The sequence below is a fragment of the Pongo pygmaeus genome, chromosome 2 (genome assembly GCF_028885625.2).
Source record: "Pongo pygmaeus isolate AG05252 chromosome 2, NHGRI_mPonPyg2-v2.0_pri, whole genome shotgun sequence".
Taxonomy (NCBI): Eukaryota; Metazoa; Chordata; class Mammalia; order Primates; family Hominidae; genus Pongo; species Pongo pygmaeus.
The window spans coordinates 202,577,677-202,603,733 of NC_085930.1; the positions used below are offsets into that span (position 1 = coordinate 202,577,677).

The window sequence follows — 26,057 nt, forward strand, 5'->3', positions numbered from 1 at the left end:
TTTTTCACCTGTTTGGATGTTTTATTCACAATTTTCTCTTCCTCCCCACCAGCTCACACTATTATGATCCCAGACTTTCTTATTTTCTGGTTCACAGCAAAATCAGACTCTCAGGACCAGAAAGGACCTCAGAGGTCTTTAGTGACAACCCTTCCCTCCCTAGCCACCAAGCTATGACAAGGGGCACCCAAATGAAACCTGACACCCTGTAGCTTAAAGGGAAGTAGGTATCTCATGCAGTACCAGCTCTGTAAAAGTGGAAATTTAATTTCATTTCAGACCCTAACCAGAAGACATGGGAAACCCATTGATTGCATAGTGTTTTAGGTATTACCTAAACACTGGGGGCAAACTAGGCATGAGAACATTTCTGCTGTCTAAGAAGCTCTTTTGGACAGTAATGATTCATAGAATGATAGGATCAAGATGTGACCTAAACCAACCCTCTGAGTTAGGTCAAGCTCTTTGCAGAAGCTATACTATTGAAAAACCTTACCCCCAGTACTTACTCCGTGGTACATATATACCCCTAGGGCATAGAAAAAACCCATGACACCAAGGCAGGCCAGGAACACCATGAACTTGAAGGCATCGCTGTATAGTTTGAAGTTCAGAGGCCGGGGGTACAGGATGGATCTCACTAAGTCCCCTTTTGCTGTATTGTAACCTACATAAAGATAGTCATAGATCAAGTAAGGCTGCTTGATGGACACTTGGTCTCCTAAAAATAGCTTTACTGTCTTTGAGGAAAAGAGTAGAGTTTCCTCTAACCTGCTACCTAATCATTTTATAAGTATTCAGGTGGTTTTCATGATTTGTAACCATGAGCTTCCAGGCTGAGCGATGCTCTAGTGTCTAGTGCCTGCTAACTAGTTTGAACATTTAAAAAAATCTTGATATTTTTAATTTAAAAAAATCAGCTAGATGAGGTAGGAGAATGGCGTGAACCCAGGAGGCGGAGCTTGCAGTGAGCAGAGATCGTGCCACTGCACTCCAGCCTGGGCAAAACAGTGAGACTCCGTCTCAAAAATAAAAACAAACAAACAAACAAAAATCAGCTAGAACAACGAAATCATGAACCAAACTAAAGCATGCAGGTATCACAGTGTAAAGTGTATTTTGCATCTGTGAATAAGTCAGGTGGCAGAAACACAGGTCAGAGGTTAGAACAGAGAGCTGGGACCAGGTCATAGGAGTCCTTCATTGTGTCATGTCATGTAAAAGACTGGGACTGAAGAAGTGTTTGCAGAATCATCCAGATTTGGTGCCACATTTGGTATGGGAAACGAAAGGAGTTGGAGATATTATTAAGAGACCAGCATGATGGTGATGATATTAACAGAGAAAGTCAATACAAGAGGATGAATACTTTCAGAGTCATTGACTTTAATTTGTCTATAGGGCCCCCAGGTGGAGTTCTTTACTAGTGAGTTTGACATACAGCCTAGCAAGCAACTCTTTGAAAGGAAAAAATCCTCATAGTCACAGTGGCTGAAATTGTTTTTTGGTAATCACTCAGAGGAGGTGTCAAGGGAGACAGAAGCAGCATATGGTCACAAGCAAAAAGAAGAGCATAGTTTTACCTTTGACAAATTTTACTTCACCTACACATACCCTTCATCACATAGAAGGGTTTTAACAATAAACCATTTAATTAAAAATACTGACACTTTAGAATAATAAGGGTCTGTTTGGAAAAAAGCGTGTTGTTACTACCAGAATGTGGCAAACTCCATAATCCTAAACTAAATTTCCCTAATCCAACTCTCCTCATGTTCAAGCATGAATTAAATTTACACAAGTGGAGTCCACTAACCTGTTCGCAGAACAACTGCTCTTACGGGCCCCTGCCCAGAGGGCTTGACCTGGATAACTTCTGTTCCACAGAAGAGGACGTGTTTCCGATAATCCTCCAAGCTGTGACATTTCCAAGGCATGCTGTTCTCCAACTGGGGCAATGGTGTCTTTGTAACAGGTATACTTTCTCCTAAAGAGGATTGTATTTTGTTGAATCTATGTAAGCTCAGGTAGTTAGTCAGAACTGGTGCATGCCAGTTTCAAGAAATTATACAAACCACAACTAATCTGGTCTTAATGCCCATCCCATGAGTCAGATGACGGTTCATAGAGATGCTGGTGGTACAAGCAATAGTAGACTTGATTCTATTGCAAATATTTAGATTAGATCTGCCTATCTATCCTATACCTGGCCTGCATGGTTTGTTGTCCTAATTTTAAAAGCAGCCTATTATAGATGAATTATCACTTAATCATTCTCCCAAGTATTCATTAAGCCCAGCACTATTTTAGGCAATGAAGGAACTTTCCAGCACATGAATAGTAATTACTATTTGCTTTGCATTCACTCATTTATTCATTTGTTCATTTATTCACCCATTCATTCAACTATTTTAGGTGCTTATTCTGTTTCAGGAACTGTGCTAGGTGCTAGGAATATGATGAACAACAAGAGAGACAGAAATCTTGCCCTCATAAGCTCATGGAGCAAGGTGAGAAAATAGTAGTTATTCCGCATCATTTTCAGATGGAGCCCATCCAAGTCCCACTTTTATCATCCCATTCTTTTGCTCAAAACCTTTAGGCTTTTCCGTTGCCACTACTGAACAAAGACCAAACTCTCCTGCTAGATTGTCAAAGCCTACCATGATTCAAACATCATTGCCTGTCATTCCCCTACACAAGCTCCAGCTCAACTAGGCCACTTGCATTCCCTTTCATTGGCCCCCATTCTTTGCAGGTAGCAATTTTTTTCCTTTCCCTGGTGGCTATAAGACAGAATATTTAAGGTACAAAGAAATCAGCTCAGAGTTCAAAAAGGATACATTTCAGAGACAAAATAAAGATGTTAATAATAATTTTTGGCTCCCAGATTTAAAGAGTATTAGAATGAATTTAAAATTCCATCAGTCTTTTACTAAATGTTCAATTAGCAAGATAACTTGTCATAGTTCTCATTAGGAGATAGTATTACATCAATCATAGTTATACAAATTTAGGTCTCATCTCTCTTTCTAGGTAATAACTGGGAACAAGAACTTTGACATACATAAATTTGTATACTGTAGCCTTGCAGTATAGTTTGAAGTCAGGTAGCGTGATGCCTTCAGCTTTGTTCTTTCGGCTTAGGATTGACTTGGCAATGCAGGCTCTTTTTGGTTCCATATGAACTTTACAGTAGTTTTTTCCAATTCTGTGAAGAAAGTCATTGGTAGATTGATAGGGATGGCACTGAATCTATAAATTACCTTAGGCAGTATGGCCATTTTCACGATATTGATTCTTCCTACCCATGAGCATGGAATGTTCTTCCATTTGTTTGTATTCTATTACATTGAGCAGTGGTTTGTAGTGAAGAGGTCTTTCACGTCCCTTGTAAGTTGGATTCCTAGGTATTTTATTCTCTTTGAAGCAATTGTGAATGGGAGTTCACTCATGATTTGGCTCTCTGTTTGTCTGTTATTGGTGTATAAGAATGCTTGTGATTTTTGCACATTGATTTTGTATCCTGAGACTTTGCTGAAGTTGCTTATCAGCTTAAGGAGATTTAGGGCTGAGACAATGGGGTTTTCTAAATATACAATCATGTCGTCTGCAAACAGGGACAATTTGACTTCCTCTTTTCCTAATTGAATACCCTTTATTTCCTTCTCCTGCCTGATTGCCCTGGCCAGAACTTCCAACACTACATTGAATGGGAGTGGTGAGAGAGGGCATCATTGCCTTGTGCCAGTTTTCAAAGGGAAAGCTTCCAGTTTTTGCCCATTCGGTATGATATTGGCTGTGGGTTTGTCATAGATAGCTCTTATTATTTTGAGATATGTCCCATCAATACCTAATTTATTGAGAGTTTTTAGCATGAAGGGTTGTTGAATTTTATGGAAGGCCTTTTCTGCATCTATTGAGATAATCATGTGGTTTTTGTCTTTGGTTCTGTTTATATGCTGGATTACATTTATTGATTTACATATATTGAACCAGCCTTGCATCCCAGGGATGAAGCCGACTTCATCATGGTGGATAAGCTTTTTGATGTGCTGCTGGATTCGGTTTGCCAGTATTTTATTGAGGATTTTTGCATCGATGTTCATCAGGGGTATGGGTCTAAAATTCTGCTTTTTTTGTTGTGTCTCTGTCAGGCTTTGGTATCAGGATGATGCTGGCCTCATAAAATGAGTTAGGGAGAATTCCTTCTTTTTCTAGTGATTGGAATCGTTTCAGAAGGAATGGTACCAGCTCCTCCTTGTACCTCTGGTAGAATTCGGCTGTGAATCCGTCTGGTCCTGGACTTTTTTTGGTTGGTAGGCTATTAATTATTGCCTCAATTTCAGAGCCTGTTACTGGTCTATTCAGGGATTCAACTTCTTCCTGGTTTAGTCTTGGGAGGGTGTATGTGTCCAGGAATTTATCCATTTCTTCTAGATTTTCTAGTTTATTTGCGTAGAGGTGTTTATAGTATTCTCTGACGGTAGTTTGTATTTCTGTGGGATCGGTGGTGATATCCCCTTTATCATTTTTTATTGCATCTATTTTATTCTCTCTTTTCTTCTTTACTAGTCTTGCTAGCGTTCTATCAATTTTGTTGATCTTTTCAAAAAACCAGCTCCTGGATTCATTGATTTTTAGAAGGGTTTTTTGTGTCTCTATTTCTTCCAGTTCTGCTCTGATCTGAGTTATTTCTTGCCTTCTGCTAGCTTTTGAATGTGTTTGCTCTTGCTTCTCTAGTTCTTTTAATTGTGATGTTAGGGTGTCAATTTTAGATCTTTCCTGCTTTCTCTTGTGGGATTTAGTGCTATAAATTTCCCTCTACACACTGCTTTAAATGTGTCCCAGAGATTCTGGTATATTGAAAACACGTAGTTTTTTCAAATGCACAGATGAATTAAATAAAAACACCCAAGTTTGTCTATGATTGGTTTTTCAAAACTCATTTTCTGCTATGATGTATTTTTACATGCTAAGGTGCAAGAAGCTATGAAATTGTTATTAGCAATCTTGAATATTTTTCAAGAAGTTTTTTTAGCCAAGTGTTGTTCCCTATACCATTTTCTTTAAAACAATTATGATATTCATCCATTGTGTGGATTTATCAATTGTATTCTAAATGGCTTTGTAAAAGGGTTAGAATGTTTTGACAAATCTCCAAATTATGGTACTATATTGTTTTGAAATCAGCCTTTGTAAGAAGCAAATAGTTAGAGATCGTTTCCTTTTTTTTTGCTTTTGAATCACAGAATATTAATCCACAATATATACTTAGGCTAACATCAGTAAACCGTTTTCTGCACACAAAACCAATGAAACTGGAGGCAGTCATGTATTGATCAATCAGAAATGGAAGTCATTTGCAGATAATTTGTTCCAGAGATAATAGTCAGATGATTTTACAGAGAGATGGTTTTCAAGTCTCTTTTATGCTATTCGCATATTAATAAGAAGCCTCATGTTTTGGCCCTTCTGGGGAGCCCAAGAAAGGATGATTCATCTACAAAAGATGTGGGGTCCAAGGCAGCTGAAGAGAGTTTTGGAGGGAAGAACCATCATTACTCATCATCAACTGTACAGTTGGCTCCTTGTGCTGTCAAGTGGAGGTTCTCTCCCTTGTCCACAAGGATCAAGATGCCTCCTCATGGTGACAGTGTTTGAAATTCCAAGTCCTTTTAATTTCTACTTCTAGAACCATTAGACTGTAAATGTTTTGAGACCAGAGACCATTTCTCATTTAACTTGGTGACACCAATATGCAACACAGTACCTGGTACATGGTAGGCATTTCTGAGCTTTTATTGAATAAATGGATGAACAAACAAATAAGCAAAAGGAAAGGGAGAAGGAGGATGATAGAAAGAGAGGATGAAAGGATCAAAGGAAGAGAGAAAAAGATCTGACCTATCAACTGATGATAAGCTTGTCTGACAGGATATCAATGTGAGATCATCACTTAGGGAAATCCCAGCATGTCCAGCTCAGGTCACTGCACTCTCTCCCACACACATCTCAAACACATCAGCAGCTTAATGAAGAGAAGAAGAGGGAAGGGGATTGTGGCAGAGTGCATGCCACCCCTCTTTGCCATAATTATCCCTAAGAGAATGAGGAAACACTGATTACAAGCATAGGTTCTGGGGACAAAATGCCTGTGTTTAAGGCATTAAATTTATTTATTAAGACAATAGATGTCTTCTATTTTCTTCATATAACTGTTGAAAATTTGTGTCATTTGTATGCTTTCGTGTTTTCTGTCTCTGTCACTAGAATATCAGCTCCACAAGGGGAGAAATCTTATCTGCCTTGTTCACTGCTATGTCACCTGCAGAGTTCCTGCTCCATAGTAGGGGCTAATAAATATCTGTAGAATGAGTGGATTCACAAACAAATCCAAATCTTAGCTGTGCCACTTTTAAGCTGTGTGACCTTAGGCAAATTACCCTTTCTGGGCCTCAGATTTGCCCACTCTAATAGAGTTGCAGATTGAATGAAATAGTATATGTAAAATGTTAGCACAATGCCTAATACATATGAGAACCAAGAAAAAAAGCTGTAGTGCCAAGAGATAATTTCTAAATATTAATAGATCCCCCCCCAAATGATATTCCCTTTTGTCTCCAGACTCCTCCCATTTGAGAGAAGCAAGATCTTGAAGTTGATTATTGTTTCAGGAAAGACGGCAGAAGAAAAGGACGGGGGAATTGATCACTGGCTTTTGAGTTTTTTAAGTCCTTCATGAGTTTGATCATGGATTGTAGAGACTATTTTGAGAGTAAGAACAAAGTTTTTCTGCTCACCACGCCTTTCCTCTACTGCATTTCTAGCTAAGTCAAAGTCCTTGTACTGGGAGTTGGAAGAGAATCCAAAGGGACTTATATGTTGTGTGTCCCTGAGAGAAGAGGCGTGCACCATAGTAGAACATGGGAACATGCAATAAGGTTATGGAAACAGCGCAAACAGCACCAGGATCTGCCTCCCTGTCCAGGTAAATAGGCCTCAGACAGCTCAGAGTGGAGTGGGAGCAGCAGGAAGAAGAGCTGCCCTCAATCGGACCCCTCTCCCTGATGTCTTGCACATCTTAGGACAGTCAGACAAGGGTGAGGAAGACCACCTAACTGATGGGGACAACTGTCTGACTCATATTAGGTATTCACACTAGACACTTTTAAGGATGGCAAAATTTGGAGCCGACATAAAAATTAAGTGTACTTATAAAATAAAGGTAAACTTCTTGCACAGCTGAATTTATGACAATAGCTTAAGGCTAAGGAGAGCAGGAGGAGAAGAGCTTACCAAAAAGTGGATACTATTGATGGGAATACCAAGTAGGGAGAAAAAGGTGATGAGGCAGGAAGATGAAGTCAGCGGCTTTTTTCCAGCTTAGAATTATCTTTCTCATGCCTATGGTCCTTTATATTTGGGATCAAATGCCACCTCCAATTCTGATCCTTTCACTTGCTAGCTGAGTAGCTCTGGTCTTTTTACCTCACTCTCCTCATTTGTAAATTGGTATCCTAACAGCTCCTAGTCTAATTTGTTTTATGCCATGATGAAGTGAGATATAAAAGTTATTTATAAAATGTAAGTTGCTATAGAGATGCTAGGAATATTTGATATTTTTATTCTTACATAAATAAAGACTTCTATCTATGCAAAGGACCATTTCGTACATAGGGAAGAAATACCTAAGTCATATTTGTGGACAAATTCCCTAGGAATACATTTGCAGTTTCAGGAATCTTACCTTAATCCTCTGATTGTTTAATCAAGATCCTTTCCACAAATATGCACACGAGTGGGAGGATCTATGTAGGCTGTGCAATAAGGTATTTAGACCATACTGGGATTTAGATCTTTCTGAAGAAGTTAACAAAAAAGAAATAATGTGTTTTTGCTTCATGTGTCTGTCTCTGAAACTGGCCTCTATCAGTACTTAAGTTATACAGATATTAGTGCTGATGACTTCATTTTTCCAAAAAGGGAAACTAGAAGCCACTTGTCATTTAAGGTCATTTGGGTCCATTTTGCACATTTGTTGAAAGGCAGTGTTGTTTGTCATTTCTACTCCTCTGGAACTCTCTGAGTTTTCCTGGGAATCCAGGCAAGTTCTGTACACCCGCTACAGTGAAAGGAGAGAGGGCAGCCCAAGGGCAGTGAGATTTTCTGTGTTTCCTCCCCATGTTTGCTCACTGCCACACTCTCTGTTACCAATGAGAGAAGTCATTCTTCATTGTCAGACTGCTGGGAGGTGTGAGGCAGCTGCTGTGTTTGAATGAGAAGGACAGTTTTCCTTGGGCTTGAGGTTTACAGGTCGGATACTATGGCAACATTCTGGGTAAAAGATACGATCAGTATGCAAATCCTCATCACTATCATTATAGGACACATTTCAACACATTAAAGGAGTATTTGGTAATTATACTGAACATATTTATGTTTACTACATTTTCTTATCTCAATTTTGAATTAAGCAGACCCATTTTAATGTAAAATCTGCTTGTGTTGAACAATTTAGGGATAGATAATCAACTCTCACTACATTTAGGTCATGTTAAAACATTTTCCCTGTCATTATACCATTTGGAAACAGAAAAACTAAACAGTCTGTAAGCATGAAAGACAAACAGTTTCTATTTTTGTGTTGCTGTATAGTCTCTTCTTCTCTCATTACAATGTGCTGTGTATTTTAATTTTTTGCCTAAAGAATATTTTATAAGTAGTGTCTTACTAATTATACAAATTCAAGTAGACTTAACAAAGTACAAATGAGAACTAGGACTGCCTGAACTATAACTAGAAGATTAGTTTCTGCTCAGTGAGATCAACAGGAATATAAATCTAAAGAACAGAACTGTGAGACTGTCTTTGCCCGAAGGTTCAACTCAAACTCCTTTCCTGTGAAACCTTGGCCTCAATAGTTTTCTATCTGTAGAGTGCAGGGTTGGATAAAACTTCTATGCCCTTCCAATTGTGGGAGTCATGGTTTTTAAGGTTGTATCTCTTTTGTACATGTGTATAAACCATTCTCATATTTATGAAGAGATTGTGTTTCAAACTGTGTAGTGCTCTCATCCTTCTCTGAACCCAAAGCACCCTATTCACCCTGCTCATTGTTCAATTAATCACATGTCATATTAAACATTTGTTTTCATTTCACATTTATTGTGACTTAATTCTTATATTGTTAAACATTTCCTGTTTGTGTATATTGTGTCTCCATATAAATGCAAAGGCCGGCTGTGTCTCCCTCACCTATCTCTGAATATCTTAGCAAGGGTCTGGTATAAGGTAGGTAAGGATATGTTGATCTGATTAGACGTCAGACAGGGAAGAGGAAACTCCATGACAACTGCCTACCTGTAAGCATGCCTTCATTCACCACGCAGCTTCCATCAATCAAAACAGCATCACATGGCAATGAAAATTTTCCTGGAAGAATAAGAATGTCTCCGGGAACCAAGAGACGGGATTCCAGCTCCTCCAAACCTACACCAAAGCAAAGTTTCCATGAATAGCTGATCTTTTCCTGTTTTTACTTAAGAATGAAGGCAACTAAGAATCCTTATCAACCTGTTGGCCAAGAGTTACCCTACCTGTTCAACTGTTGAAGCCCCTTTTTAGTCAATTGAAAATTCCAAAAGAATCAGGATTAGGAAATTGGTTCCTGGGACTCAGAAAGGGATTAGCTAAGCAACAGGATCCCATCTTGATCCTAGTATCTGGTGTGTTTGCCCACAGCAGATACACAAGGGCACTGAGCAAAGCAGAAGTGCAACTTCCTGCTGTTTGCTCTCGTCTGGGTTTCTGATTCCTGTGGTACACTTTGTCTTCTTGGATTGAGGCCTTATGTAAATTGCCCAAATAACTTCTGCTGTCCCAGGGTGCAACTCCTCGCTCCTTGCAAAAAGCCACAGCCACTTCACCTCTGACTAGCTCAGAACAGATGCCAAGTGTCCAGACAGCTATCTAAAAGCCCCATTCAGGCCTAGGCTCCAGATGGCAGTTCAAATTGTGTGATGCAGGGTCTGTTTGGGATAGTTAGATTGGGAAATAATGGAACCTTAAGAAGGTTTATCCAGTGTTATTCAAATGAGTGACATATGAAGGGGAGAGGGAATTTGAAGGAACCCAGACATTGGGTAAGAATGATGGAATGAGGGCTTGGGTGAGGGTAAGGCAAGCAAGATGTCCAGTGTACAAAATTTAATGAGGCACTTGTTCTCAGCGCCCTGCAGCTGTGGGGTCAGCACTGGCATCATCTTGCCTCTTTAAATTTTCTATCTTAGAGGACTTCTTTGCCTCACCCTCGTCCCAGTTCTAGGTTCAATCAGAAAAGACTATTTCTCCTTGACTAATAATTAAGGACAAATGAGACCAATTCCCCCCTGAAATATTAAGATGCTGAAGACAGCCTAACACATCACTTACCTTTGTCTTTTACAATGATTGTAACCTGGACTTTGTTGTGGTCCTCCACGAGGTTATGCAGCTTAACTGATTGCTACCAAGTAAAAGTTAACATTTAAACATTAGATAGTTCATGTTCTGAAAACCATATGATCTCAATACAGTAAACAGCAGGCCAGCTGTCACAGCTAAAGTGACTCTGGGCAAAGGACTCAACTTCTTTTGATGCTTCAGCTTCCTTTCTCCAACCCCTACCTCACCTGATCCCCTATGTGCAGCAGCAAATATGCTCATTAGTTTAATGTTATCTCACTCCCAAGAAAAAATAATGCACAGCCACTGTCTTAAGGACCTAAGCCAAGGAACCTGTTAAAAGAAACTTTAGACAAATTAAATTTAATGGGAGTTTAATTGAGGAAGAAAAAAAAAGCAATTCGCATATCAGGCAGCCGCCAGAATCACAGCAGATTCAGAGAGACTCCAGGGATGCCTGATGGTCAGAATAAATTCATAGAACAAAGAAGGGAAATGACTACAGAACTCGGAAGTGAGGTACGGAAACAGCTAGATTGGTTACAGGTTGGCGTTTGCCTTATTTGAACAGTTTGAGCACTCAGCAGTGTATGAGTGGTTGAAGTATGGCTGCTGTATGAGTCGCTGAAGACTTACTTAACAGTTTGAGCACTCAGTAGTGTATGAGTGGTGGAAGTATGGCTGCTGTATGAGTTGCTGAAAATTGGCCAAGACTCAGGTATTGTAACGACGCATACTCCTAAGTTAGGTTTTCAATCTTGTCTAACTATTAAGTTAGGTTAAGGTTGGTCCACAAGGACTCGAATATAGAAGTACGGAGTCCTTCTCAGGCCATATTTAGTTCACTTTAACAAACCAAAGCTACATTTCTTGAAGATGCACAATCAGAATGAGGAAAAATGAGACTGTGAGCAGGTTACGTCCTTCTCTATGCCTATGTCTCCCTGTCTGTAAAACAACAAAGCTAAATGTTCTCTGTAAGTGGCTTTCTGCTTCTAAGTGTCTGAATGTTTAGGTTGTGTTTTGATTGCATGTGGGACAGCCATCCTCTCCTTTATGAACTGTGGATTTTCATATTGGTTAAGTCTGCAGATGGGAGTTATGCTGTTCAGTTGTGAATCTTGTGCTACTGCTTATGAGTTATTTAGCCTGTTTAACTCCTTTTTGCTCATCACAAAGGGGAGATTATAACAGAATATAATAGGGTAAAGTTTTAAGGTATTTTATTCTTATAGAGCCCTCTGTGTAGTACTCAATACTATGCTGAGAGCTCAAGAGTGTTAGTGATTCATAAGAAAGTTGTGGGAAAAACAGTTGTGAGAGCAGGTTAACTGGAAAGACTTGCTTGAGATAGTTTATTGAGTTAGGACTCTGTGAAAAGTGGAGAAAATGGAAGGAGCCTGGAGAAGTGGAGAAAGCATCTTATAGGATAACACAGGGGACAGAAAGGCAGAGGTCAGAGATGATTTCATCCATACAGTTCCCCAGAATGACTGCTGGGGCAACATCAGCGAGAGAAAGTTCCATGCTGGGCCAGCCCTGGAAGGTACTGCCTCTTCCTGTTTGGATGTCGGTGACGTGGATGCCTCTAACTAGAAGTGGGTTTGAATACTGTCAGCAATACTTAATTCACCTTAACCTAATTCAGATATAAAACTTTTTTCTTTTAGCTGTTAAATTGTTTTGATCTGTTCTGTTGGTGATATTTAATGTTACAAATGTCACCAGGCTAAGACAAGCATTACACATAATTATGCAACTTTCCCCTTGAGAAAACATAATGAACCCAGCGTTAATATGTATATGGAAAAATTTGTGATACACTTCAGTTTTGCATGAAAAGTTAAACTTTGGTAATTTGGATCAATTGAGTGGAGGAAGCGATAGTACTGTTTAGTGCATGCATATTCATTGCTCTAAGGTGACTTCCTGAGGCTTAACTGTTGGGGCATGCATTTTAATGATGCGTAATAGTGGGAAAGTCAGCTGTGCTTCTGTGGGCAAAGAACACTGGAGTCAGTCAGGATTTCTGAGTTGTAGGTCAGGCATACCCTCTAATCAGTCAGGTAATGTGCGTATGTAAGAAATTGCGCCTTAGAACTTAGTCGTTTTCTCTGTAAACAGACAACATTGAATTGGATCAGTTTCAAGTTATACCTTCAAGCTCTAAAATGATATGACATTGATTTATTTTGCATGTCAGAGATTTATTTAAAACCTGCAAGGCATCATAGAAGAAATACACATGGTATATAAAATGGTTCAAATCTTTATTATTTTTAAATAGTTTAAAACATTAAGCAGTTATTATGTGCCAGGCATTGTTGTAGGCACTTGAACAACAGTATTTAATTTTTTTAATTCTCAAAATAATTCTATGATGAAAATGTTATCTCCAACATACATGTAAAAACCAAAAAAAGGTGTTGAAAATGTTAAAGTAATTTTTTCACCATCATTTACTTACTAAGTAAATCAAACCTAGGTTCATCTGACTCTAAAACCTTTTCTGTTGATGAATATGTTCTACTAGTGCTTAAAAATAGCATTTTTTTCCTTTAAGATAAAAATCCTTCTTCTAGATTTTTTTTTTTTTTTGCTTAGCAAACTCGTTTAGATAATGCCATGATAAATTCAACTTAGCATAAGAGGATGATAATCAACACATTTGGAAGTGGTGAAGTATGAGTTAATAATACTTGACTGTAATTCTCAAAACTCATTATGCTGTAGAGCTGGATTGGTTTATTAGACTTAGCATTCTGTGTAACCTGTCACACTTCCATACCTCTGCTCAAGCTAGTCCCTAGGATGTCCACTCCAGTTTTCTACTAGCAAACTCTTTCTAATCGTTCACATAAAGGCCTACTCAAATGGCACCTCCACTCTGCAAGTCCCTACAAATCTCAGGAAGAATTCATTGTTCTGCTCTCTCCACCTGTGTGAGTGTACTGATCACATTCCATTATAGCTACCTGCTGTCTTGTCAGGCCTTCCTCGTGAGTCAGGCAGTAGAGAGAAGAAAGGCACCATGTACATTATGCATCTGTGGATTCCTCTAGAGCCTATCACATAGTAGGCCCTTATCAAATATGTATTTATTAGAACCAAATTATTCTACTTCTCCCAACAACACTGGAGTTGGATAATGTTAGCCTCCTCTTTGAGTTAATGCACTCAGAAAATCTACAAACACGGGTTTCTATGGCAACCAACTAGCTAGGAGGAGGCAAACGCTGTAATGCTTGCCATGACTGCAAAGCTCGTTGCCTGATTTTCATTAGGCCCCCTTTAGTTTCTTCTGTCCCTGTTCAGCAGGACCAGATCAGTTTCCAAGATGAATTTGCATATTGTTATTATTCAGCATCTGTTGCTGTGTGTCCTTGTGTTTGCTGTGGCTGGATTTCCTCTAGAGATGAGTAATGAGGGTATTAACTCAGGTGCCTCTTGAGCTTGGCTCTGTTATGACTGAAGGCAAAGCACTGTGGGCCAGATGCTCCCAATGCTATTTCTAGCAGCCACCCGTGGAGCTCAGCAATACAGTATGCACATACAGTTCAATGTAAATACAGCTGAGTACCAAGGTTTGCACTCATGCCTGCACCAAACTTGTTAGAAAGGGACTGAAGCGGGAGGGTTTCTTGGCTTAGGAAAGGTAAGCTTTCTCTGTGTAGCATGATTTGGGGCCTTGGTAGATGCGGAAAAACATCTTATTCTACTCCTGCAAACACTTACTCTCTTACCATTTTCCAAAGCCAGTGTTTGTTTACCTAAGTCTTTAATTCAGTGAAATAATGAACTTCAATGTAGCTCAACAGAACGATTTGGAGATAGTACTAGATGCTCCTTCTTTCAATCCTGCCAAGGCCCTTCCCCAAATCTTACTGCTGCAAGGAAATTCATGAGTCACTTTGAGATTGTGCTCAATGGGACAGTGTGTATGTAGTACTTGACTTGGAATCAGAAAACCTGGAGCTAAGGTCTATGGCCACTGTTACTGGGTGAGGGTGAATAAGTCCCTTCACCTCCTGGATTGCCCCTGTCCCTCCCTCTTAGGTGGTAGGAGGCTATAAAAATCACGGATGTTTGATTTCATAATTTGCCATGTCCCATACAAACACATACATTATAAATGTGGGCACCTATTGTAAACTGTAAAGTGCTAAACAGATGTTGATGAATGAGGACTTGTGATTTAAGTTGCAAATATACAGTTTCAGAAAACTGGCTCATTTTGTGGAGTGTTACAAGGTGCTTTACAGGTTGGGTTAGGTACCCTTTTATTAGTAAATACTGGCTGCTAATGAGATTAGTGTTTGTCCTCTAATTCCTTTTCTGTTTTTTAAAGAAATCTTTTGCAATACTGCCACCAAGTCTAAAGTTCCCATATTAGCCACTGTTTTGAACAAAGGAATGTAGGGATTCTGTTAAGATACGGAACCTGAATGTTTAAATTCCAGTAAGGATTTTTAAATAAGCAAATTACAAATATTAGGAAACAGATATTACCTAACTTTGGAAGGGGAGTTCATATAAGCAAAACAATAAACCATAAAGGAAAACAAATATATTTGACTCTACATAAATGTTCATCCACAGCTAAAGTCAAAGTCCAGAGAAACAGACTAAAACTTTTTCACATATATGATGAATATAAAGAGGCCCTTAATATAAAATGAAAATGCAAAACACTATTAGACAACAAAAAGTGTCTAGTCTCACCAGCAATCAGGAAAATGTACCTGAAAACATCAATGAGACCCGGTTTTTAAAGACGTTAGATTTTAAAAATTGTAAATATCAATATAACTCCAGAAACTGATGAATCCAGGGGAAATAAATACTCTTGTATGTTTCTGATTAAAAAAAATTCTTTCATTTGTGGAAAATAATATAGCAGCATCTATTAAAATTCCAAATATACATATGCCTTGATTCAGTAACCTGGCTTTTGGTTGCTATGCTAAAAAATGCAAACACTAATATGTCAGAACATGCCCATACTGTAGTAGTAACTTTTAATTCAACATTATTTGTGGTGGCAAAAGATTGAGGGGAAATTACTTTCAACAAGTAATGGAATAGTTGAATAAATTATGATAAATCATGGAATAGTATAGTATTATTTTAAAAACATGAACTATAATTATTTATTTACTTGGTAAATTGCCATTATATATAAAGTGAAAAATGAAAGTTCCAGATTAATGTGCATAGTAAGATCTTATTTTAATTTTAAAAATTAATAAAGACATAAATCTCCATATAAGCTGGTATATATATACATATATATATATATGTATATATATGCACTTAATAGAGTAAAATGAGTGAAAAATATGATGGCATTAATAAATAAATACATATATCTGGGACCTTGGTGTTTGAATTTATCCTTCAGTGGGTTCCCTTATAATAATCATTCTTAAGCTTTTAGAATGCATAACAATCATTAGTTATAAAACTTTTAAAAATGAAGATTCCAAACCTGGATATTTTGATTTAAAAAGCCAGAAGCTCAAAAATGTCAGGGAAGTCTCTTGCTGAAACACTGTCTTATTGAGTATAGAATCAAATCTAATTTTTTCTACAACCCATCCCCTAACTCCCACACAGGAATTTCTGTATTTCTTTGGGATTTCCTTAAAGATATACCTGAATATCAAATGAACACACAGACATTATAAAGGATTTCTAAGAGGGAGACTAAAATTTTTCAAAGACAATTAAATAGGAAACCTATAGAACAAATACAATATTTAAGTCAGGGGAAATATATGGAAATGTTCTAAGGGGCATAATATCTTGATTAATGCACACAGTTGAGATGCTACCCCTTCATTCTCCTAAAACCATGGCTGGCATCATTAATCCATCACAGCATTCTTTCCCACCATACTCAAATAGAGCCTCAGAGTGCTTCTAAACAAAGCATTCAGTGAAGGCTTCAGATGATAATCAGAGTTTGCAAAGACATTTAATTCTCCCTGGTAGTCCAAAGTCCTCCTTCTGTCATCCCATATTTGGTAAGCCCTCACTTTTTGTTTTATGACTTATGGTTGACAAAGCAACTCCTGGCTCTCAGTAGAAATACCATGGGCTTTACTTCTTTAGCTAGAAGCTAAATAGAATCCGGCTGTGATTTCAGGTCTTACCTGTCGCAAATCATACACACTTAAGACAATGGAGATAACAGTCAAAATGATGATGGCCACAGAGTATTCTATGTAACCTTGAGACAGCCACAAAGTTAGGGTGAAGGCTTGGAACACATAGAATGGATTTAAGACCTGTAGGTACAAAAATGGCATTTGGGTCACTTGCATGAACCTTAGTAGCAATCAAGAAGATGTCATTTCATTATCAAATTTTTTCTCAATTTTTTACAACGTATACAGACTCTAATATTTAAGAATTCACTTAGATCTCTATTGATTTGGGTTGAGAAAATGTCAAACACATAGAAGGTGATATGGTGGAAGCAAAATTATTTTATGCATTCAGAGCCATGCCCACAAATTGATCATCCTTACGCATTTTGAATTTCAAAAATATTTTACCAATAACAAAATTTAACAATTCACCTTCTTAGATTGACTCATAATGGGGGAGGTACATGATTCAGTCTCCTTTAAAAATGTACTTCCATTTGGAACAGTTTAATTGCAGTTTTATTTTTCATATAATCACGTGCTGCAGCTTTAGTCAAGTTGTGCAATGAAAATGAAAGATTCTACTTTTTTATTCAGGTCATTTAAAAATAGCATATCTTTCATGTCTTAGCAAGGTCACATGAGAGTCAGTCAAGTTCTTCTCTTGAACAAGGAGGAAGACTGGAGAGAAATGCCTTCCCCAAGGCTGCAGGGCAAATCATGAGCAGGAGGTATTACCAACCTGAAAGCTGGTCACTCATACATGTACATTTTTGGTCTCATGAGAATACCTTCAACTTTTTTTGTTCCCCCAATTTTTCCCATTTGGGTCCTGCTAACTCATGCTAATAATGAGAGCCGAGAGGGCAAACCTGAGAAGCCAGAGAAAAGTCATAGGATATACATGCAGAAAGTGAACTAAAGAGCCCATCAGAGCAAAGCAAGGATTATTTTTCTGAGAAAGTGTTCTTTTTTTTTTTAATGATTCTAAAAATTGCATATATTTATTATGCACAACATTGTAAAATGACAAAATCAAGCTAATTAACATAAGCATTGCTTCACATACTTATCAATTTTGTGATGAGAACACTTAAGATGTACTCTTTTAGCAATTTTCAAGAACACAATACGTTGTCATTTACTATGGTCACCACGTTGTACGATAGATCTCTTAGAAAGTCTTCTTTCTAATCATTATGAATTGGATGAAATATTGGTTAAAACCAGTGCTATTCTCTCTTACCTCTGTTTTCTGTAATTCCCTTATGTACTAAATACAATTCTAATTTAGTCTTAAAAAGTGAAACTGACATGTGGTAAATAAGTTAGTACGTTGTATCTTAAGGGTTGGATATATTTTGTCCATTAAAAAAGATTTTGTTCCAACGTTTCTTATTATTTCAATCCCCACTGCTTTACTTACAAATTACAGCTTTTTGTTTTGCTTATTATAAAATGCTCTGATTGTAGATTATGTACAAATGATAATATGATCTTGAAGTTAAACAAATCCAGTAGAATACTGGTTAAATACTTTTTGCAGAAGAAACAACACTATTCTAATTAATTCAGTTCTCTTATTTAATATTCTTTTGAAACCAAATGTAAAGAAATAGTTGTACTTGGTTTTTTTTTCTTTCTACTAAAGGGCTAGTAAATAGGTGCCAGAAAATACTAGCACTCCTTTCACATTAGAATACATTGACCCCTGGAGAATTTTTGGCAATTTGAAAATGTACTTGACGTTTAAAAAGCTGCCTACTTTTTGACAGTTAGGGAAGCTATGCATATGTGGAGGCAGGATGTATATGGGAAATCTTTGTATGTTCCACCCAATTTTGCTGTGAACCGAAAACTAGTCTAAAAAATAAAGTTAAAAAAAAAACCTGTTTTCTGCTTCAGACACAGAATAATGGTAAATAATTTTTTTAATATTAAAAAGATATGTCCATGCTCCAAAACAAAATGACCATCTTTATGGGTTAGAAATAGACTGGAAACATGCAGCATTGAGTGGGGGCTCACATCATCAGATTCATGGGTTCCAGACGAGGACTAGACAGTAAAATCTAGGAGCTCCTTTCTCAGAGGAATAGAGACAGAACATGTCCCTTAGTGGCAGAGGATAGAAATGAGGCATATGGTGGAAAACAAGGGTGGCCACGGGCTTCCTGTTCCAGAATAGAGGTTGAGCAAAGTCATAACCAATGAAGGCTTTCCACCCAAGGGTGGAATGGGAGAGGAGTGTCCATGGGACAACTGTGAACTGGGCTAAGACTCAAGCTGGCTAAGGGCATGCACGTGACAAATCCCCGAAGGACAAGCACCCAAACATTCAGGGACCACATAGGAGCCAATTGGAGGCAAACAAAGCCATCAAAGAAGCACAGAAAGCACAGAGAGAAAGAGGAAAATTGATGGGGAAAGTGTCCCACTTAAGGTAAGTGTTAAAAAAAAAATCCAAGCACACAAGGAAAATATTGTTAAAAACAAATACAAAAATAAAACACTAACAAAGGGAGAAGTTACTCTCCAGAAAATGAAAATAATAAAGCCATTTGAAAAAGACCAAAATAATACATTTTAAATCCTCAAAAATTATAGAAATAATAACATTGCCCCATGCTGTGGACTGAACATTTGTGTCCCCTCTAAATTCATAGGTTGAAGCCCTAACCCCCAATGTGATGGTATTTGGAGATGGGTCCCTTGGGAGGCAATTAGGTTTAGATGAGGTCATGAAAGTAGAGGTCCCACGATGGGATTAGTGTCCTTGTAAGAAGAGGAAGAGACCAGAGCTCTCTCTCCACCATGTGAAGACACAAAGAAAGCAGTAGTCTGCAAGCCCAGAAACGGGTCCTCACCAGGAACCAAATATGCAGCCACTTTGATCTTGGACTTCCCAGCCTCTAAAACTGTGGGAAAATAAGTGTTTGTTGTTTAAACCACCCAATGCATGACATTTTGTTATAGCAACCCAGTGGACTAACCACCCCACCACCACCACCACCACCACAACCACCATCCAAACTAAAGAGAACAAAACAAAACAAACAGGAGATTATGAAGCAGGAATCTGTCTCATGCTGGAAAGGAATTTTAAAGTAAACCTGAGTTTAAAATAAGCAGTAACAAAAAGAAGTTGCACGAAACAAGATATCATTCACATCAAAGTATTTATGTGTTCCTTCTAGGAAGTAAGAAGTAAGGGGCAGAAATTTATTTTTAAAAAAAAAAAAAAAAAGAAAAGAAAACAGTTACCTGTTTAACAAGCAGCTTCCATATGGGTTGGATTTCAACCTCAATGGCGTTGGGCCCGCACACTAATCTTCTGTGGGAGATTGATCATCCATTAGTGTCATAGCTACAAGCTCAGTGATAAGTGACTACAGGCCAAACTAAATAGAAGTCATTTTTCTACTCTTTGGAGATTTTGTGACTTTGATTAAAAAATAATGCGCAAGTTCTTTTGAAACGTAATTCTAAACTACTCTTTTTGAAATGAAAGTCAGTGCATGATGGACAGAGTTGTAGTCCTCAATACAAGTTTATCTTAAGTGTAGTACAACTCAAAAAAAAAGTTGGAAAGACACTTTCATTTTGAGTTACTTTTAAAATAATTTTATTGTAAACTAAAAGCAGCGAAAAAGACACAGCTATGCAGATGTTCCTAGACTTGTCAGGCATTCTAGATTGCCCTTGATGTTAGAAGTCATATCTATCTTACTTTGGTACCTCCAGTGCCTAGGACAGGGCCCTTAGTATATGAACTGAATGAATATATAAATGAATGAGCAAATGAACTGGAAGATATGGCCTTCATGGCTAACACTTGGTAAATGTGTACATTATACACAAGATGTAATACATATGTGCATTACAACAAGAATGTATATTTCTATACTATTTTACCATTAACAAACTTTTTACAAAAGATTCACTTGATCCTCACAATAGACCAAAGGAAAGGGCTAATATCCCTATTTTGCCAATGGAAGAAATTATTCAGCGTGGCATGCAGCCAAAAGTGCACACATCTGGTATTAATCACAACAATGTAACTTTTTTTTTTTTTTTTGAGATGGAGTTTCACTCTTGTTGCCCAGGCTGGACTGCAATGGCACGATTTCGGTTCACCTCAACCTCTGCCTCCCAGGTTCAAGTGATTCTCCTGCCTCTGCCTCCTGAGTAGCTGGGATTACAGGCCTGTGCCATCACGCCAGGCTAATTTTGTATTTTTAGTACAGATGGGGTTTCTCCATGTTGGTCAGGCTCATCTCGAACTCCTTACCTCAGGTGATCCACCCGCCTCAGCCTCCCAAAGTGCTGAGATTACAAGTGTGAGCCACCACACCCAGCCTACAATGTAACTTTTAAACAGAGTTGACAGTGTCAGAAACTGCACTTAGCCTTTTATATGCATTAACTCTTTCAATCATCACATTATTCCCATGAGATTTCATGTTATTAGCACCTATTGTAATAAAAACTCAAGCTCCGATAAACCAAGAAACTTTTCCAGGATCGCAAAGCTAGAAAGAGGCAGGCTTTGTAGCATGGTCTGTGACTCTGCTTCACAAATCTGCCTCAGAAAAGACCAATGGAGAGAATCTGCATGAGAGATCTTCGGTCTCACTGAGGTATAACCAAGTTTATCTGACTTCTTAGCCATATTTTTTTCCAAGTACAATTGTAGTTTGCAAAGGACAGAGAGGACTAAAACCGAGGTCTTCTGACTCCATGCCATGAAAACACTGAGGTTCAAGGATGTTGGGAATCAGAGAGGGCAAACAGCCCATCATGCTCTTTGACTTCTTAAATCCCTAAACCTCACGCTGGAAAGTGCCCATAACTCAAACCATTTCAGTACTCAGGACTCTTTTACCCAATCTGGGGCAATAATCTGTTGTTAAGCAAAGTGTCAGAACTTAGGACCCCAAACTCGGTCCTCCATTCTGTCTCCGTCTCTCGGCTTTGAATGCCCTTCCCACATTCTTCAGTTTGTAAATGCCTACTCAGCCTCGGAGAGCCAGATCTGACAATCAAGCCTAATGGTTGAGAAATGTGGGATCAGATAGGCCTGAATTTGAATCCAGCTAAGACTTTGTGCTTGCTGTTCCCTCCACCTGGAACTAATTTCCCCCACAACTTTGTATGTCTTGCTCAGTCCCTGAATGAAACAAGGGGGTTCCTTTGTGAATGAATTTCATTCTTTCTCTGTTCAAGTAGCACCTCCTTACTGGGCTTTCCCTAATAATGCTCCTTAAAATAGCTACCCTGACTCTCAATTCAGATTCTCTTCATCTCCTTATCCTGCCATATTTTTCATTATAGTGCATATAATTACCTGAAATTACACGTTGTTTTACATTTTAATAAGTGTGAAAAAAAACCAGACTGTATCTTCCACTATAATGTAAGCTTCCAGAGGACATTGATACATTCCGAATGCCTGAAACAGAGCCTATTATATGCTGAATGAATGAATTGATGGCTGAATGAGGGGTCAGCCTCACTCTTCTCATCTGTAAAAAGGGGTTTTATAAAACATACCTAATAAAATTGCTATCAAGCTGGGTGTGTGGCACACACCTGTAGTCCCAGTTACTTGGGAGGCTGAGGCAGGAGGACTGCTTGACCTCAGGAGTTTGAGACCAGCCTGGGCAACAAAGGGAGACCCTAATTTTAAAAAAAAATGCTACCAGTAGCATATGAGAAAAATACATAAAGCATTTAGTTCTCAATAAATGGCAGCTATCTTTGAAGTCTTACTCCCTCTGGCACAATTAACTCTATTTTTCTCCCTTCCAACAACCTTTCTTTTCTTAGCAACAGCACTTACATCATTAAATTATAATGTATACTTAAACGTCTTTTCCCTCTAGTTTCCTAGAGTCCCTTTAAAGGCAGAAACAGATTTTTTTTTTCTTTTTCTTTTTTGAGACAGAGTCTTGCTCTGTCGCCCAGGCTGGAGTGCATTGGCACAGTCTAGGCTCACTTCAACTTCCACCTCCCAGTTTCAAGCGATTCTCCTGCCTCAGCCTCCTGAGTAGCTTGGATTACAGGCCCACACCACCACACCTGGCTAATTTTTGTATTTTTAGTAGAGACAGGGTTTCACCATGTTGGCCAGGCTGGTCTCAAACCCCTGACCTCGTGATCCACCTGACTTGGCTTCCCAAAATGCTGGGATTACAGGCATGAGCCACCATGCCCAGCCCAGAAACAGAGATTTTTAAATCCTGTCTAAAAATCTAGCACTAGGGGCACAGTGTCTGACCTAGAGGATATTCCCTAAATATTAGAATGAATTAATGAGGTTCAAGGCAGTACACGGGGTATGGAAAGCAGTTTAGAAAGCAAGCGTAGAGTCTGATGCTCTTTGGCTCTCCAAGTTTGGCAATATTACCATTAAGAGAGAAGAGATCCCATGAAGACGGGGATCCAGTGGATCAATATTTGCCTGTAGATCATCCTCTTTATGGTTCATCTGAGCCATATTGAAATCACAGCCTGGCATGCCCCTTGCTGCTTCGTCTCTTCTACTGCTTCTTGCCAAAAAATATTGTGTGTTTAGAGATCATGTACCCATCTCAGTTTCAGCACAAGCCAAGCAGAATATTCAGGGGTGTTGACTAATGGCTGAGCAATGGGAAGAAATATAAGATTTGAAGCTGGTTCACATGAGGAAAGGTCTAAGAAACAAGGGAGCTGACATTCTGACCAGCTGGCAGGGAAAACAGGCCCCAGATTGTTCCCAGCAGCTTCACAGAACAACATAGGCTAAATAAAACTAAGCAGACCTGCCTAATAGTTCTAACTATCCATTAGAAGAAGAGTTGCTTTGGAGGTAGATGGTTCCCTCTCCAGAAGGTGAACAATTTCTCAGCAGGAAACCTGTGGAGGGGATTTCTGCAGGGACCATGGGCTAAACTTGGGGAATCATTGAGGTTTCCTCCAACCCTGAGATATCACTAAATCTGTTAGAATTTATTTATTTCTGAGAAAACAAAATGCAGATGACTAGGAGGACTTTCTCTTGGAGGAGATCCATGTCCCTTTTCATTTGTTATTCATTCATTCATTCAATTAACTTACCAATAATTGTTAATAATGTGTTGTGTGGTAGCCACTTTATGCTCCAGGTGGTAAAGACTGAAGGAGTCCTCAAGGAGGAAGGAAGGGAGTGCTAGAATTATGGTGGAGCTTTTTCAAACTACACCTATTTTTTACTCACTGCTTCCATTCTGATAAGTTTCCAACAGGGTCTCTGGCAGGCAGGGACGTCTATAGTTTTCCATACACACAATGTCAAGCCAGGAGATTCTGGCATAACCCACTTCCAGGAACTTAGGAATTTTTAGGAAGCAGACATGTAGAGGTCGAGAAAGTTCCCATGTGATTCTGTTAGCAAGTTCCTGACTTCCCTAACACTCTTGTTTTATAAAGGGAGGAAGACCTAAGATGTTCACAGATGCACAGGACATGGCATCCAACTTCTGGGATTTGGATGTGGTTGTATCATACAACAAGAGTGCTGGCCTTCGAGCCCTTCCATTAAAAACAATAATAAAAACAAGATTGGTATATTTTGAGTAATTGCTTTATGGAAGGAAAACATCTCTCTTTCATTACAGCTTGAACCTGCTTGTGTACTTTTATGAAACACTTATACAGAGAATGTATCTCCATTCTACAAATGACATGAAAGTTATTTTAGTTTTTTACTTTAGTCCTCATCTGTGACCTGCCCATTTCTTTCATTGCCTAAATTGCATGTTTTCAGATAGCCTCAGGAAAACTCCAGAAGTTGGGCTAAAAGCCCAAAAGCTAAGTGAGGCGCTTCCAGTCAGCTTTTCTGGGGAAAGGCCTTGAGCATTCCCAGGCCTAGGGATGTAGAAGGGAATGGGCCAGGAGGACATCAGGAATGGAGATGGGGGTACAAAGAAACCGAGTGCAGGATCCTGCAAGGGAGATTCTGGACTTAGCTTTACTGGTCCCTCTGTAGGGCTTTGCTCTAAATAAGGCATTAGAGATAAGTGATTTTATACTTTAAATGGGCCAAGATCCATAGAACCGTGGATCTTATAATTCCACTTTATTAAAAAAGAAAATGATCTCAGTTCATTTAATTATTAAATAGCTTATGCATTAATTTTTAGAGAAAGGATATATACATGTTATATATTTTTAAGTAACTCATTAACTTCTAATTGAATTCTGATAGTTGAGACTGTTATTGGCTTCCAGAAGAATGAGCAAAGCCCCTTTCCTCTCCTCCAACCAGCCCTTTCTTGATCCTTCTGTAAATGCTGATCTGATGGCTGAGTATCTACTACAGGGCTGTTTTCTAGAGGTGGTTTCAAAGCGGGTAGAGGTCATGGTATATAAGCATGGTTTCTCACTTTTCCTTTCCCCAAGACTGAGGAGTAAGAGAGTAGGTTCTCACAGCAGCCTCTCTCTGTCCCTCTCTCTCTCACACACTTTCTTTTTGCTTCTTCTTTCTCTCTCTTCTGATGTTCTGTGTTCTCATGGAACAGTTTCTGTCAGCTTGGAGCTACGCATTAATGGCAAACCTACCTTCTCTTGCTGTCTGTCACTCGTATTCCTTTCCTCTGGTGCTGACAAGCATGACTTTTCTCTCAATGCTGTGGTAAACACTGAGAATTAAATTCGGCCTTGCAGAATCACTAAATCAATGGGGAGCCTCTCTTCCCAGCTTCGCATTCAGTGATGTCACCTTGGTGGCTTAAGTTGGCCATGGATGGAATATTCCTACCATAGAAACCAGCAAACCCTGTCTATCAAAGCTTTTTTCTTCCTGAGAGCTAGGTCACCAGCAAGGTGATTGGTCTGCACTTAACCTCAAGTGTGCATGTGTGTGTGCGTGTGTGTGTGTGTGTGTGTGTGTGTGGTGGTGGTGGTGCAGGGGGGCTGGGAGAGGGTCCTTCCATTTCTGCTGCCAGGAAGTCATTTACTCCTTTTATTTTCTGGAGCCTAAACAAAAGAGACAGAAGCAGGTTGCATGGGCTGAGTGAAAAACAAGGTGAAGAGATGCTCAACTGATAAACGATCTTAATAGGAAGACTACATGACTAGTTGAGGAATCAGGTAGGTTTTTTATTTTTATTTTTCCCTTATGGGCTCACTTTTGTGATATAAAATTACGTCGAATGTCTTTTGACCTGTCTAGGACAGGCACTAAGATGGAAGTTTGAGTTCAGTTCATGATGGGTGAAGCTAAGGAACATGGAACTCCTGGGACAATTTACTTGCTCTCTTTCTGATCCCTTCTCACAATTTCTCTCCAGGGTAAAGTTATTTCTCCTGAAGTTTGGATATGCTTTCACTACTGAAAAGTGAGAACTATGTAAATCTGCATTTTCTCTCTCTACCTAGCTGCTAGGTAGCCCATAGAAAAAGTTTGCATGTAAACTCTGTAGCTTTTCATCATCA

General features: G+C 38.8%; 1 protein-coding gene across 1 annotated transcript in view; it reads right to left on the reverse strand.

Annotated features, from left to right (window-relative positions):
• The window catches only part of ATP13A5 (ATPase 13A5), a 103,872-nt gene that overhangs the window by 59,225 nt on the left and 18,590 nt on the right, over window positions 1-26,057 (reverse strand). Inside the window, exons 6-11 of the mRNA XM_054482593.2 lie at window positions 19,863-19,932; window positions 16,602-16,736; window positions 10,435-10,507; window positions 9,364-9,492; window positions 1,817-1,987; window positions 510-667 (exon numbers count right to left, since the gene is read on the reverse strand). Coding sequence (XP_054338568.1) covers window positions 510-667; window positions 1,817-1,987; window positions 9,364-9,492; window positions 10,435-10,507; window positions 16,602-16,736; window positions 19,863-19,932 — 736 coding nt within the window. The remainder of the gene's footprint in view (window positions 1-509; window positions 668-1,816; window positions 1,988-9,363; window positions 9,493-10,434; window positions 10,508-16,601; window positions 16,737-19,862; window positions 19,933-26,057) is intronic.